This window comes from Podarcis melisellensis (assembly GCF_964234715.1).
Source record: "Podarcis melisellensis genome assembly, chromosome: 11".
Lineage (NCBI taxonomy): Eukaryota > Metazoa > Chordata > Lepidosauria > Squamata > Lacertidae > Podarcis > Podarcis melisellensis.
In genome coordinates this window covers 47,231,605-47,245,765 of record NC_138543.1, presented here as the reverse complement: position 1 = coordinate 47,245,765, position 14,161 = coordinate 47,231,605, and the positions used below count along the sequence as shown (strand labels likewise).

The window sequence follows — 14,161 nt, the reverse complement described above, 5'->3', positions numbered from 1 at the left end:
GAAAAGCCACCCTGTCCAAACCTCCCAGCAATTTCCCAAAGCTACTTGCACATATGACAAGTTCCCCTACCTGTAGCCACAACGATTCATTTGTGGGTCCAGCGGCAGTGAGGTTTTCCAGGTCGCCCTTTCTTCCATACTGAAATATCGTTCCTGCCACTTTGTAGTCTCCATTCCATTGGATAATAAATCCTCCATTTAGGTAATACTTTCCCGGGTCCTCACTCCGTAGCGCAAGGAAATTCCCAGCTTCTGCCACTTCCAGCACCTTGATGTTCCTTGCACCTTTTGGAATTAGGCCAATATCAACATACCCTATGGGGGAAGAAGCAACATTCACCAGTTTTAACAACAGAATATTAATGCACTGTGCCTAGGTCACATCTATGGCATATAGTTAGAGCACATTTAACACACATTGCAAGTTTTCACCCAAAATCCTGGGAACTATTGTTTATCCCTCACAGAGCCACAATTAGCAGCACAGTTAACGAATTACGGTTTTATTCCAAATTACTGCCCTTGGACAAATCTGATGTGAACATTCCATAACAGCACATTAATCACACATGTCCTATTGAGTTTGGTAGGTCTGGTTCCCAGGTACGCAGCTAGAGGTTTGCAGCATAATTGGGTACTTCTTATCTTGCCTAGTCAGGTTTAATATTTTGAACAAATTATTGCTGAAAAGGCCTCCGAAACAATTGAGTCTAATTTTTCTGCTATCACTTGATTTTTTTTTAAAATGTCTTGGTTGATTAATTGCATGAATATCTGTTAATTACTTAATTAAAGCAGCATAAATTTAATCCCACCCACTTTCATTTCCTCCCCCCTCCCTTCCAAGTGCCCCCCCACCTGTCCCCGGCAATCTCTTGCTTGAGATGATGAGCTTCTGGGTATCGACCAGCTAATTTTCTTTTCTGCAAAGCAATGCACTTTTCAGGTGGTTTTTTTATAAATAATGCATGAGTATGAAATCTGCATATGAATGAAGAAAATAGTTCTGAAGGAAAAGACACTCTGCGGTGTGTGTGTGTGTGTGTGTGTGTGTGTGTGTTGGAGGTCTAGAAATGCAACCATGTTGTATTGGGCCCATCCTGAAAGTGGAATTCCTGTGTGAATTCCCCTTCCTCCCAACTCCTTCCTCTGCGTGGCCCCAGGCACTGGCAACCCATGCTACACCACTGATGACCACTACCCAGCTACTGCTGCTACCCCAGAACATTGTGGGAAATAGCTACCTCAGCCAGATCCACTTCACTGCCTCCGCAAGTTGGCTCCTGTCTGTGTCTCACTCCCCATACCAGCCTAGTGTTGAAGTGAGAATCAGTTGCCATTCCTGTACATGAAAGGGCAAGGGCATCTTGTCCTTTGCCTGAGCTGGCAAAATGTCTTGGCTCAGCACTGTTAATCATGGGCTGTACCAGAGGGATTAACTAGGCACAGCTTTTTCGAAACGTTTCTCAATTCCTTCATCCAAGTTATTTATAAAGACGTTGAACAACAATGGACCCAGAACAGAACTCTGCGGCACCCAACTTGTCCAGGATGATGAGGAACCATTAAGTGAGCACTCGTTGGTTTGGGTCAGTCAACCAGCTATAAGAGTTTTTTGCCCAGCCTACATTTTACCAGCATCACCGCAAGAATATCATGGTGCACTTTGTCGAAAGCCTTAGTGAACTCAAGATACACTGTGTCCTCAGCAGAAAACCTTCGCTGCAGGATTCAGTTGATTAGAAAGTAGAGAAGAAGGTGCTCCTCCAGCAGTTTTTTTAAAATGAAAGGATTATCAAAGAGCAGCAGATGTCCTAAATTTTGCAGGCAGCTTTAGATCAATGATTTATCTCCGTTATTACCTTATTATGACATTCCGACAGAATAGCCTTTCAGACCTACATTTGCAATGGGTGGGAGCCTGCACACATACGTTTGGCTCAGAGGTTTATCTTCAATATGGCCAAGGTCTTTAAAGCCTAAGTACAGCCTCTGACTGTGATCGCAACATGGATTCACACAGCAAGGCTGGATCTGCAGAACTTTAAAGCTGCCAGAAACTCACAGATAAAACAAGGTGTCCAACATGATAAAATTGAAATCATTAACATTCGGCTCTCCTTTCCATGTAACCACAGGCAAGAATAAAAGTCTAACATAATCTGAGAAAATTAAACAAAAAGATAGAGATATGCTTCTGGTTTGACGAAAAGCTTTTCCCTATTGCGCCACTTCTCAAAGGTTTCTGCTCTCTCTCTCTCTTCTCCTGCTCCAAGGTCTTGAAAGGAAAAAAAACAACCCTGAAAGTTTTTGTAAAGATACAAAAGAAACTTTTCACAAGGTAAAAAAATTAATAAAACATGGTATTGTAGAGATGAAGAGATTAATCGTGGCATTAGCTATTGCGGACTAGCGTCTACTTCTCAAAATAGTCCGCCAATGCTTATGCCACAATAAATCCGCTTGCAACCCAGTCCAAGGAACACAGGAAGAGGCCTTAATACTAAGTCACAGACTGCTGAGAATTAAGGCACAAGGGGGTGAATTTTCAGGTGAATGGGTATAAGATAGCAGCTTGAGCCTGGTGCCAAAGGCTGCAATTTTCCCTGTAATAGATTGTCATGGCTACCCCTCTGGAAATTGTACCTACGTGCTCAAAGAGGCTGAGTCATGCAGTCCAGTCCTTTGCAACCTAGCAATCATATTTATCGCCCTATTGATCCAAGTGGATTCAATACACCCTCCTTAATAAAGGAGATATTGCATTCAGTATTGCTTCACATTCCCCAATTCCTTCCACAGGTTCGTTTTCTCTCCTTTGGTGACAGAGTGTTAGTGTCTCAGTGTATGTTTTGTCAGCAAGCATCATTGCTCATTGAAATTGCTGCAGAAAAACACTGTGTGGGGGGGGGGGAAGGCATTATTTACCTGCTCCTTCACTTTGGTTGAAGGCTATCTTCACAGTCTGACAAGAGGATCCATCTCCCAGGCAAACTCCACATTGATCTTCTGTGGCATTGGAATCCATCTCATAATCACAACCGATGGTCTGAAGGAAGACATGGGTTTTTTTTTTTCAGAATATAGGTTGCATTCATTACGGGATCAGCACTAACCAATCAGCAAATGCCTGCCAGAGACTATTTTGCTATTTGCATCATTCTGCAGCTCCCATGTCTTAAGGTGTGTCCATGTGAAGGGTATTTTCTGAAGGTCAAAGCCAATTTGAAACATCTTTGGAGTCCAGCTGACCTTCCCAGGCTGCAGAGCAACAAGGCTTCAGTTATAAGGGAAGAAGCCCATTAGTCTAACCTTGACTCCCTCCAGTTTTACTCAAAACATGGCTTCACCTGTAGCCATCTAAAGACAGTAACTCAGGAAGAAATTACACATTATCATGGTCATCTGATTTGCATTTCAGTGCAATATTTTTCTTCCGCATATAGCTGACATGCAGTGGGTGCTGCTGCTCTGGATTGGGACCTTAGCCTGAGGAGAGGAGGGAGGTGTTAGCTCTGGTTGCTCAAAAAGGGTATTGTGCATTGGGAAAAGATTCAGGAGGTAAAGGTAAAGGGACCCCTGACCATTAGGTCCAGTCGTGACCGACTCTGGGGTTGGGGCACTCATCTTGCTTTATTGGCCGAGGGAGCTGGCATACAGCTTCCGGGTCATGTGGCCAGCATGACTAAGCCGCTTCTGGCAAACCAGAGCAGTGCACGGAAATGCCGTTTACCTTCCTGCCGGAGTGGTACCTATTTATCTACTTGCACTTTGACGTGCTTTCGATCTGCTAGGTTGGCAGGAGCAGGGACCGAGCAACAGGAGCTCACCCCGTTGCTGGGATTCAAACCGCCGACCTTCTGATCGGCAAGTCCTAGGCTCTGTGGATTAACCCACAGCTCCACCTGCGTCCCAAAGGATTTAGCAGAGGGTAACCCAAATGATCAAGATGCTGGAGCAACACCTCTAAAAGGATGGGTTGCAGCATTTGGGGCTTTTAAGTCTAGAGAAAAGGCAAAGAAGAGGTGACATGACAGTGTGCAAAATTATGCATATGATGGACAAAAGTCAGAACACTAGAGTTCGTGGACATCCAAAGAAGCTGAATGTTGGAAGATTCAGAACATGCAAAAGAAAGTCCTTCTTCACACAGCAGATAGTTAAACTAAGGAACTTGCTCCTACAGGAGGCAGTGGTGGCTTTAAAAGAAGATTAGACCAGTGTTTCCCAACCGGTGTTCCGCGGCACACTAGTGTGCCGCGAGAGGTTGCCTGGTGTGCCGTGGGAGGGAGGCGGGCGAGTCGGGCGGCACACGCGGGGCGGCGAGCGAGCTCCCTCCCACATCCCATCGCCGGCTCTGCACCAGGCGGTAGAGCTCGGCGAAGTCGCCACGCTGGAAGGCCAGCAGCGCGCGCGCCTTGGCCAGGCTCTCGCCTGCCTGCGCCTCCAGGCACGGCGCCTCGGCATCAGGCGGCAGCGAGCCCAGGAAGCGGCCCAGCCGGCCGGGGTCGCCCGCCTGCAGCAGCGCCTCGCACACGCACGAGACCTGCTCCGCCGAGAAGCGCGGCGACTGCGGAGGATCGGGCGCGGCGGAGGCCAGCCCCGCGCTTGGAGAGGACGCAGCAGCTGTCGCCAAACCCGATCCTCCTCCTCCTGCTCCGCCGCCGTCCTCTGGCTCTCGGCCGGGAGGAGCCTGCGGCGACGGGGCGGGCGCATAGGCGCCGACACCATGGGGCCTGAGGGGGCCTGAGCCCCCTCAAAAATTTTATTGGGGGGGCTCTGCCCCCAATAATTAAAAAAATTATCGCGCGCCTTGGCTCCCTCGTCGCGCGCCTTGGCTCCCGCGGCCGGCGAGGGGAGCCCGGGCCGCGCGCAGCAGCTGCCGCCGCCGCCGCCTCTCCTGGGGGCGCCGCCTCCCCGGGCGGGAACGCTGCGGGTGCGCGAGGGAGGAGGGCGGCCCCCGGGGGCTGGGAGAGCCGGGCTGCCGTGGCCGAGAGGGCTGCTCTGCCGGGCGCCGCTGACATAATTTAAGAAAATTATCGCGCGCCTTGGCTCCCTCGTCGCGCGCCTTGGCTCCCGCGGGCGGCGAGGGGAGCCTGGGCCGCGCGCGGCTGCTGCTGCCGCCGCCGTTTGTGGTCATGGCGGAGCTGCCGCCTAGGGAGGAGGGGAGAGGGGGCTGGCGGGGGGGGCAGGCGGTGAAGGGGGCTTGGCTGCCCCTTGCAGGCTCAGGTGTGCACAGGTGGGTCCCTGGCCACCTGCATCTCTGTGTGTTGATCAACTGGAGGGGGGAAGGCAGGTAGAATTTGCAGCCTCTCAGGCCAGGAAGGGGGAAAGATTTGGGGTCTGGTGAATGTCTGGTGCGGTTCTTGTGACGCTCTGGCCATCCTGGGGTGTCCCCGGAGAAGAACTCAGAAAGGCCTGTGGGAAAGATCTGAGCCCTAAACTGGCTTTTCTGGTTCCTGGAGGGAGGCGAGAGCTGAGCTGCCGGTTCTTAGGAATGTCCTCCTCTCTCTCTCTCTCTCTCTCTCTCTCTCTCTCTGGCTCTTCCCGCCCAGGGCTTGTGGGCATCTGCTCTGAGAGGAAGATGGAGGTGACTTCACTTAAAGGTCATGGAATCATAGAGGTGGAAGGAACCCAAAGGTCATCCAGTCCAACCCCCAGCAATTCAGGACTCACAGCTAAAGCATCCCTGGCAGATGCCCCCCCCGACCTCTCCCTAAAAGCCCCTTCCCCTGTCTGACTGCTCTCACCACCAGAAAGGCCTTCCTAATGTTTTGTGGGAATCTCCTTTCTTGTTTCCTTATATTTTATTGAGAGTATTACAAGGAGTTAAATTGGCGGGGGGGGGGGAGGGGGAATAAAAAGGTTACACACACTAAAAATAAATAGAAGCAGAGTAAACGAGCAATAACAAAATAGCAATGGAATATAATTAAGCCTACAGAGCTATATATGCAAATGGATCTACTTATTCTTTCCCTTGAAGATACATTGATTCGTTTGTTACTGTGGTTTCGATCAATACTTTCCAAAGATCTTTACATTTGTCCATGCATGATCTTTGTCTGAAAGCTCATGGGTTGCAGGAGTTGTCATAGGAGGTTATATTTTTGACCTTCCAACTGTTATGGAAATTACAGGGGGGGCACATATTTAAAGTTGTTAAATGTTGCAAATATTATGCCTGAATGTACCCTTTCAACTTGACAGCTCAGGGAAGTTACCTAGATAAAATCCTGTAACACAATGTATCAGCCTTAATCATTTTGCAGATGTTAAGGGGGGGGGGGCAGAGCCTGCAGCCACCATCCCTTTCCAGTGGGGAGGGGGCAGAGGAAAGACAGGAAGCTTTTCCCTGCAGAGTTAGACCCCTTGGCTGCGTGGCCCTCGGGTCCCTTCAAACTCCTGGGCGTTTTGCTGGTGGGGGGCTGCGTGGGGGCCTGGGCGATGTCAGAAGAGGAAGCTTGCAGGCCTGGTTGTCTGTTGGGGGCAGCCGGGGGGCTCGGCGGGGCCCGCGGGGAAGGGGGCCATGTTCGCGGCGCGCGGGATCGCGGCCCCCCTCGCCCGCCTCCGGCCCGCTCCCCTCCCCCTGCACGCTGCCCTAGCCGTGCGGGTCTCCTCCCCCTGCGCCGCCGTCCCCTTTCCACATCCTAGGAGCCGCGGTCCGCCTACCGCCCCCGGGCTGCGGCGCGGCTCCCAGCCCGGGCTGGCCTCCGCCTCCTGGGACGCGCGCCCACCCCCGCGGCCCCCCAAACTTCGGAGCAACTGAATGCTTTCCCATGTAGAACAGTCCCTGCAAATAAAAACCTAGCATATTTGGAAGAGGGATGCTAGCCTAACCATTACCTTCTATGCTGTTACTATTTTTTTTATTTTTTTTTACATAAGTAAAAAGTGACCTTTCCCCATCTGGCATGGTGGTGTGCCTCGAGATTTTTTTCATGAAACAAGTGTGCCTTTGCCCAAAAAAGGTTGGGAAACACTGGATTAGACCATGGAATATAGGGCTATCCGTGGCTGCCAACCATGATGGCCAGTGCTTTTTTTCTGGGGGGACGCAGTGTTGATATTTTCACCCCCTCCTATCGCAAGAATCTCCTGATCTGATGTTTTGAGAACGGAGGGGAAGGAAACTGCTCTTCTACTCTTCCGCTCCTGCCTGACTCTGTGTGTGGAGAGAGTCTTATCTATGTAGTGACTAGTTGGCTGAGTGGGAGCTGTAACACTCAGGCAAGCCAGTAGTTCTTTAGTTTGTAGTATCTATTAGAAATAAAAGGAGTTATGCTTCACAGCTAGCTTCTGCGGTATTTATCCTCTGCTGAGTCTGGTGCTCATAATGCACAGTTGTGAGTCCAGTGCACTGAGACCTGTTTTCCAGGATTGGAAGGTCTCTGAAAGTGTTCCAGTCGCCTAGCCCAGTTGGGGCAGAACCAGTTATTGAGCCCAGTCACTGACATCGGTTGAAAGGTGTACTGACACATAGGGGTACGCATACCCCTAAACAATTTGCGAATCTAAGTTTGGCCTCACTGAGGGGCAGTATTTCTATATGAGTAGGAAACTGAGAGTACCCCCTAAACATTTTTTTTAGAAAAAAGCACTGATGATGACTATGTTCTCCCTCCACTGTTGGAGGCAGTAAGCTTCTGGATATTATACATATGCCCATACAGTTTTGATAATTTGCGTCTAAATACCAGTGGCTTGAGACTTCAGAGGGAGAGAGTGCTCTGGCACTCAGACCTTGGTTGCAAGCTTCCTGCAGTCCACTGGTTGGTCACTGGGAAAACTAGATAGGCCACTGGCCTGATTCAGCAGGGGGATTCTGGTGTCATTTCCCCTCATTAGAATGGAACTCCTTAAGGCTGCTTTCCCATCTCACCACCAGGGTCCAGATATGGACCCCCCTAACCCCTGTGAAAGAAAAATATTGCATTCAGGAGCGAAACATGTGACAAACACATGACATCTAGTTTGGCCCTGAAGCAACCATCACAAAAGGTAAAGAGGATTTCCTCCCTTCTCAACTTTAACTTATAACAACTGTGTTTTTCTGCCCCAGCTACCTGGATAATGTGAGGGGGTGCAAAAAGAGCCATAAAGAGAAGAAAAGAAAAAGGATGGTAAACTACTGCTCTATGCTATCTCTCCGTATCTCCACCTGTATTCTGAATGCGTTTTCATTTCCAGCTGTAACATTTCCATATCTGTACATCTTGATGCTATCAAACTGCATTTGTGGCAGGTTGAATGACTATCAGTAGGGAACACGTTTATCGTTCCTTTTGACACTTGACAAAACGTCCTTTTGTTCCCTGGAGCTCAGCAACTGGCCCTGCCCATTAAAACGCTGATACTTCTTAATCACCAGTTCTGCAGCAGACACCAAAGGGCAATTTTTATGGACCTCAAAGACACTTGTATAACTACTTGCAATTTCTTAATCAGCTGGCATTGTGTGAGGCAGCCAACAGACGCCATCTTGGAAGACCCTTAAATATATGTGAAAATTAAGAACCACCCTGTGGAACTATAAAAAGGTAAAAGTAAAGGGATCCCTGACCATTAGGTCCAGTCGTGACCGACTCTGGGGTTGGGGCACTCATCTCGCTTTATTGGCCGAGGGAGCCAGCATACAGCTTCCGGGTCATGTGGCCAGCATGACTAAGCCGCTTCTGGCGAACCAGAGCAGCGCACAGAAATGCCGTTTACCTTCCCGCCAGACTGGTACCTATTTATCTACTTGCACTTTGACATGCTTTCGAACTGCTAGGTTGGCAGGAGCAGGGACCGAGCAACGGAAGCTCACCCCGTCATGGGGATTCGAACCACCAACCTTCTGATCGGCAAGTCCTAGGCTCTGTGGTTTAACCCACAGCACCACCCGCATCCCTGTGGAACTATAAATATGGCCAAATTCATGCACACATACTCACAAATCCTTGTTATGGGCTTGTGTGTCCCAAGTGTTTCCATGTGCTTAACAATGCCCCTGATACTGTTGGCTGGCAAACACAAGTGGTTCGTATTTATTGACTAACCGGTTCTTGTAAGAACATAGAACGAGCCTGTTGGATCAAGCCAATGACCCTCTGGTGCAGTATTCTGTTCTCACAGTGGGCAGCCAGATATGTGTGGGAAACCAGGACCAGAGCACAAGAGCATTCTAACTTCCTATGGCTTCCAGCAACTGTTATTCAGAAGCATGACTTTCTCTGACCGTGGAGGCAGAGCGTAGATATCATGTCTAGCAGCCAATGTTAGTGTTATCCTCCATTAATTTGCCTGACCCTCTTTTAAAGCCATCCAGTTTAACTTGGATTAATAGTTTATGTGGCTTATTGACTCAGCGAAATATCAAATTCATTTATTTCAAGGGATCTTGAGCAAGCTGCTATTGAAATTCTATTAGAACAAAAACGCTTTTGGCTTCTTGAACATTTTCCAAAGCACAACGCCCCAGAACGGTGCCAAACAGCACAAAATTAGTGTTGCCCTATGAAGAGCCTTCCAAAGAGATGTGTCAGGGCATCTTCACTGGGGGGGAAAACAGATTGGAACCTTTTCTTCTTGTGACTTGGAGCAGTCATCATCTGCAGCGATGAGTGAATCTTCAAAGGTCATAGTGGCTCAGCAGTGACAATTGATAAAAAGACTCGCTTAGCTGGGCCATTATCAAAGCTGTTGCCTGGGATCATATGAGAATAGCTCTTTTCATGCCCAGCCTAGGAATATTTTGTAACTACCGTTGCTGAAGGCCAATTTCCACCAAATCTAGCCCCTGATGGATTTCCGGGATAAGGAAAAGAGGACTGACCATGCGGTGCTGTTACTGCTCAAGGCAGTTTACACTGAAAACTTGCACACAGACCCAACTGTTTATTACAGTAGTGGTTATTTCTCAAATTCCTGACTAACAGGAAACACATCAATATCATGTTCTCTCGACTTAGCCTTTTGGCTGAGTGGATATTTGTCCTCCTGTTGTGTTGCTGTGCACTGCTGTTTTGTGGTGCCATTTTGTTATGTTGTTATTGGTTGCTTTGTGGTGTTATTTTATTATTTTAATACAAAATTGTACTTGCTTTAATTGTGGCATCTTTGTAACCCACTCTGGGAACATTTGGGGAAGGGCTGGCTATATGTACAAATAGTAAACAAACAAGTAATCTGGGATACGCAGGGTAAACTAATGTAATGCTGCCTTTGTAGATCATTTGGAAACCCCAGTTAATTCAGAATGCACCCCAATATCAACCCCATATCCATAAAACCTCAACCCCTTCCCCATTCTAACCAGCCCCAAACTCCTAGGCCCTCACTGATCTTCTTGCCAACCCTCAAAACAGGGAATATGAGTTTTGAGGATATCTCTTGTTAAAATGATCCCAAACGTAAAGAACAGCACAGGGATTTAAGACTATGACCCTGATGGCCTTTGAGGCCTGAAAATCTGTAGTCCCATGAAGTGTTCAAAGAAGGAAACATACCCAATACCTTACACATGCCATTAACACAGACGTCTCTGCTGTTGTTTCCTTCAAAGCAAGGCGTACCGTCAATGACAGCGTCAAGCATTTTCTCTGAAAAGTGGTTGTTCGTTGGACGGCATTGTAGCTCACAAGGATTAGCTGAAGGGAAACCCCCAAAGTTATATCAGTTACTATAGACACACACGACTGCAAGGTTGTGCAAGTATAAAATGAAAAGTAAAAAGTAAGTAGCTTGGCAACAGGTGACAGTAAGACACTGCCTCCCATTAAGAGACACTTGCGGCAGAAATCTGAGAGCAGCACATTCTAGAGGGATCATTGCTACAATCATCCTGCATGGGGCAGAACACTTGGTTTGCATGCAGAAGGTCGCAAGTTCAATCCCAGGCACATCAAGTGTCATGGACTGGCTTGATGCAGAGGAGTGGTGGAGGCACCAGTGGGGAATCCCCAGGGCGAAAATGCTCAGAGCCTGGGGGTTGGTGGTAAGATGATGTCAAGTACGGGAGTTCCCCTCTCCCTCCTGGTAGCTCACTGATAAGAATGAACAAGTATCTGGTTGATTTTGTTAGCAGCGTCCCCTACTCTTGTGTATGACTTTGGTAGAGACACATGCCTGACTGGCATGCTCTCTCCCTCCTGGTCGATCGTTCGGGAGCTTCAAAAGCTTTCTCCAACCCAAACATCACAGCGACTGATGCCTTGGAGACATCAGCACACTTAGGGATCCACAGAGTATTCGCAGTTTGCATAACAGAACTCAGTAGCTCAGCATTTTGGCTAATCTACATTTATTTACATATAATACACTTGGAGCATTCTGCTTTAGCTCCTTCAACTTTCTCAGCAGACAGCAAAGAGAGAAAGAACAAAGGACAATAATCCCACTTCACGGAACATAGTAATACCAAAACATCCTGTCTCTGTCACTTTCCACACTGTGGAATGAAAACATACCCCGTCATGTGATAGACAACAATCCCATGACTGCAGACACGGGGAATGTATCTCCAACAGATTTATAGTCTTGTTATTACAGTATCATGTTGCGAATACAGTTCAGCATCTCTCTGCAAGGATTGGAGTGGCTCACTCTGATTCCCCCCTCCACTTCTGCAGCAAGAAGCACGCCGATGGGAAGTCCCTCCCCTCTTGCTTCTCCTTTGTTCTCTGACACACTCATACTGTTAGAATTCCTGCTCCGTGATTGCAGTCATGGGATTGTTGTCTTTCACATGATGTTGTATGTTTTGATTCCACAGAGTGGGAAGTGCCGGAGACAGGGTGTTTGTTTTACTGTGTGCCATGAAGTGGGACTATTGTCCTTTGTTCTTTCTCTTTGCTGTCTGATGCTAGAGAGAGAGAGAGTGAGCCATGTTGCAGTGCTTCGTGTGTGTTTATATGTAAATAAAGTAGATTAGCCAAAATGCTGAGTTGCTGAGTTCTGTTACGCAAACTACAAGCACTCTGTGGATCCCTAAGTGTGCCGATGCCTGTTGGGCTGAAGAAAGCTTTTGAAGCTCCTGAACAAACGACCAGAAGGGAAAGAACATGCCAGTCAGGCATTTGTCTCTACCAGGGTCCTACTCGAGTGTAGGACGAGCTCCTGACACATACTTCCTAGTTTGGGGGAAGGAGGGAGCCCCCTCCCCTATTCTCGATTGATGTATCGCCTGGCTGCCTCCCTCCCTCCTGTTGCTTAGCTACTATCTCAAAGCTGGGCAGTTCCCGTCTCAATTGTACAATCTCGGAATCTGCATTTCTCTCTGCTGCGTGGGACTCTGAAAATGGGGGGGGGATATCCCCCCTCCTCTTCTGTTAGAAGCTGATCTTCCTGCCATTGCATACCCCCTCTTCTGATTCAGACCAGCCCCATACTGATTACAATGTGTGGTCAGATGGAGAAGAGGGAGGAGGAGGTGTCAGAAGCAGAAAAAGTGACAGGGCTTCGTGAGCAGGAAGAGGATGTGTCAGAGGGCAGTCCAGACTCAGAGGGAGGTCAGGAGGCAGGGTGGAGGCTGGCTGCTGAAGAATCCAGGGACCCTCCCCCTCCTGCTGCAACCAGCTCCCCTCTCCACTGGTCTCCCAGAACATACAGAGGTATGAAGAAGGCGCAGCAAAGAGAAACAAGACGATGGAGCCTTAGTCTGCTGGGGAAGGAACAGGGGAAGGATCCTTAGAGAAGTGGCAACTGCCTCATTGGGGCAAGACCTACTGGGAAGGGTTGCCATGTTCACTAGGCTCGCACTGCCTTAGTTTCTTTGAATAAAGAATTAACTTCACTGACACTAGTTTTTTTTTAATTGCTGTTCTATTTCTGACTCCAGCTACTGACTTTGGGGTAGGGCTGGGAGAGAACCCTGCCTCTGGAGAGTCACTGCCAGGGCTCACCCATGCTTACCTTTGCTCCACATTTCTAGGAACAGATCTGAGCTTTCCAGGTCTCTGTGTGAGTGCTTTTCTTTTTGCCCTGGCACTTTCCCTGAGAAAACCTGCTCTTTACTGCTGAATCAGAGCAAATGGCAACCCACAGAAAACCTGAATTGCTGTTTGTTTTGATTCGGTGTTGAAGAGCAGGTTTTCCTGGGGAAAGCAGTGGGGCAAAAGAGAAAAGAGAAGAGAAGAAAGTGCTCGGCTACAGGAAGAAATTGTGGATAGGTAAAGTGCAGACCTGTGTGGGGCAAAAGGTAAGTTTGGATGAGCCCCGTGCCAGCCACTTTAGATAAAGAAGGCATTGTGCCAGCTCCCAAAATGGCCATAAGAGCTTGCCATATTTACAGATTTCTGTAAACGCCTTCAGAAACGATATCCTCCTGTTCATTCCCAGCAGTGTACTTATTAAATGAAAATGTGTGGCATTTATAATGCGTATGAGGTTTATTTTTGCGGCAATCAAACATAGAAAAGAAAGTGGTGGGAGGACAATTACTGATGGGAGCAGACTAAACAATTAAAAAACTGCTGGCTGTTTTCCCCGCTTTGAAGAGCAGCGGTGGAAATCACTGAAGAGAGCAGGAAACAAACTAGACTTTTTTGTGTCAACGGGCTGGGCGTGTTTTAGATCAGCCTCAACACTAGTCAATAGACAATTATATGGATTTGGCATGCTGGTATTATGCCCTTGCTTCCTTCAGGAATTGCAGAGAAGGTTACCTGGTACTCCAGGCTTTGACTGGGCTTAGCTTTAATTGTCATGATAATTATCTTTAATTGTCATGATAATTATCTTTAATCATCATGATAATTAGCTTTAATTATCATTCTTTAAACATTGCACATATTTGAATGAATCAACACCTGCAAATGCGCAATGCTTCAACATTCCTCCTGTGAAAGTAGCAAACTTTCAGCTACAAGAACTTCCTCCAAAAAATACTTTTCCCCCCAGTTTCCCCGCAAGGCATTAAATATTTATTTTTTTAAGAAGGGGAGTCTAGGCCTGTAATATAAAATTGTGGGACATTTCTTCTCTGATAAGTAAGTAGTTTTTAAAGTGTTAGCAGTTGCAATACAGAAGTTAGAGCAGCATGACAATATGTGTAATGTAATTAAATCCAGCAATTTCTTGCGCTATCCAGTGCTAGTACAAAGTGAAGCTAATCACTTAATCAGACATTTAAATGTTGGGATGTATGCAAAGTATTCAGTGATCATAGGGCAGGGGTGAT

At 47.8% G+C, this 14,161-nt stretch overlaps 1 protein-coding gene across 1 annotated transcript in view; it reads right to left on the bottom strand.

The window, feature by feature from the left end:
- The window catches only part of ADAMTS12 (ADAM metallopeptidase with thrombospondin type 1 motif 12), a 113,834-nt gene that overhangs the window by 22,030 nt on the left and 77,643 nt on the right, over window positions 1-14,161 (bottom strand). Inside the window, exons 13-15 of the mRNA XM_081929550.1 lie at window positions 10,498-10,631; window positions 2,929-3,049; window positions 71-315 (exon numbers count right to left, since the gene is read on the bottom strand). Of these exons, the coding sequence (XP_081785676.1) occupies window positions 71-315; window positions 2,929-3,049; window positions 10,498-10,631 (500 nt within the window). The remainder of the gene's footprint in view (window positions 1-70; window positions 316-2,928; window positions 3,050-10,497; window positions 10,632-14,161) is intronic.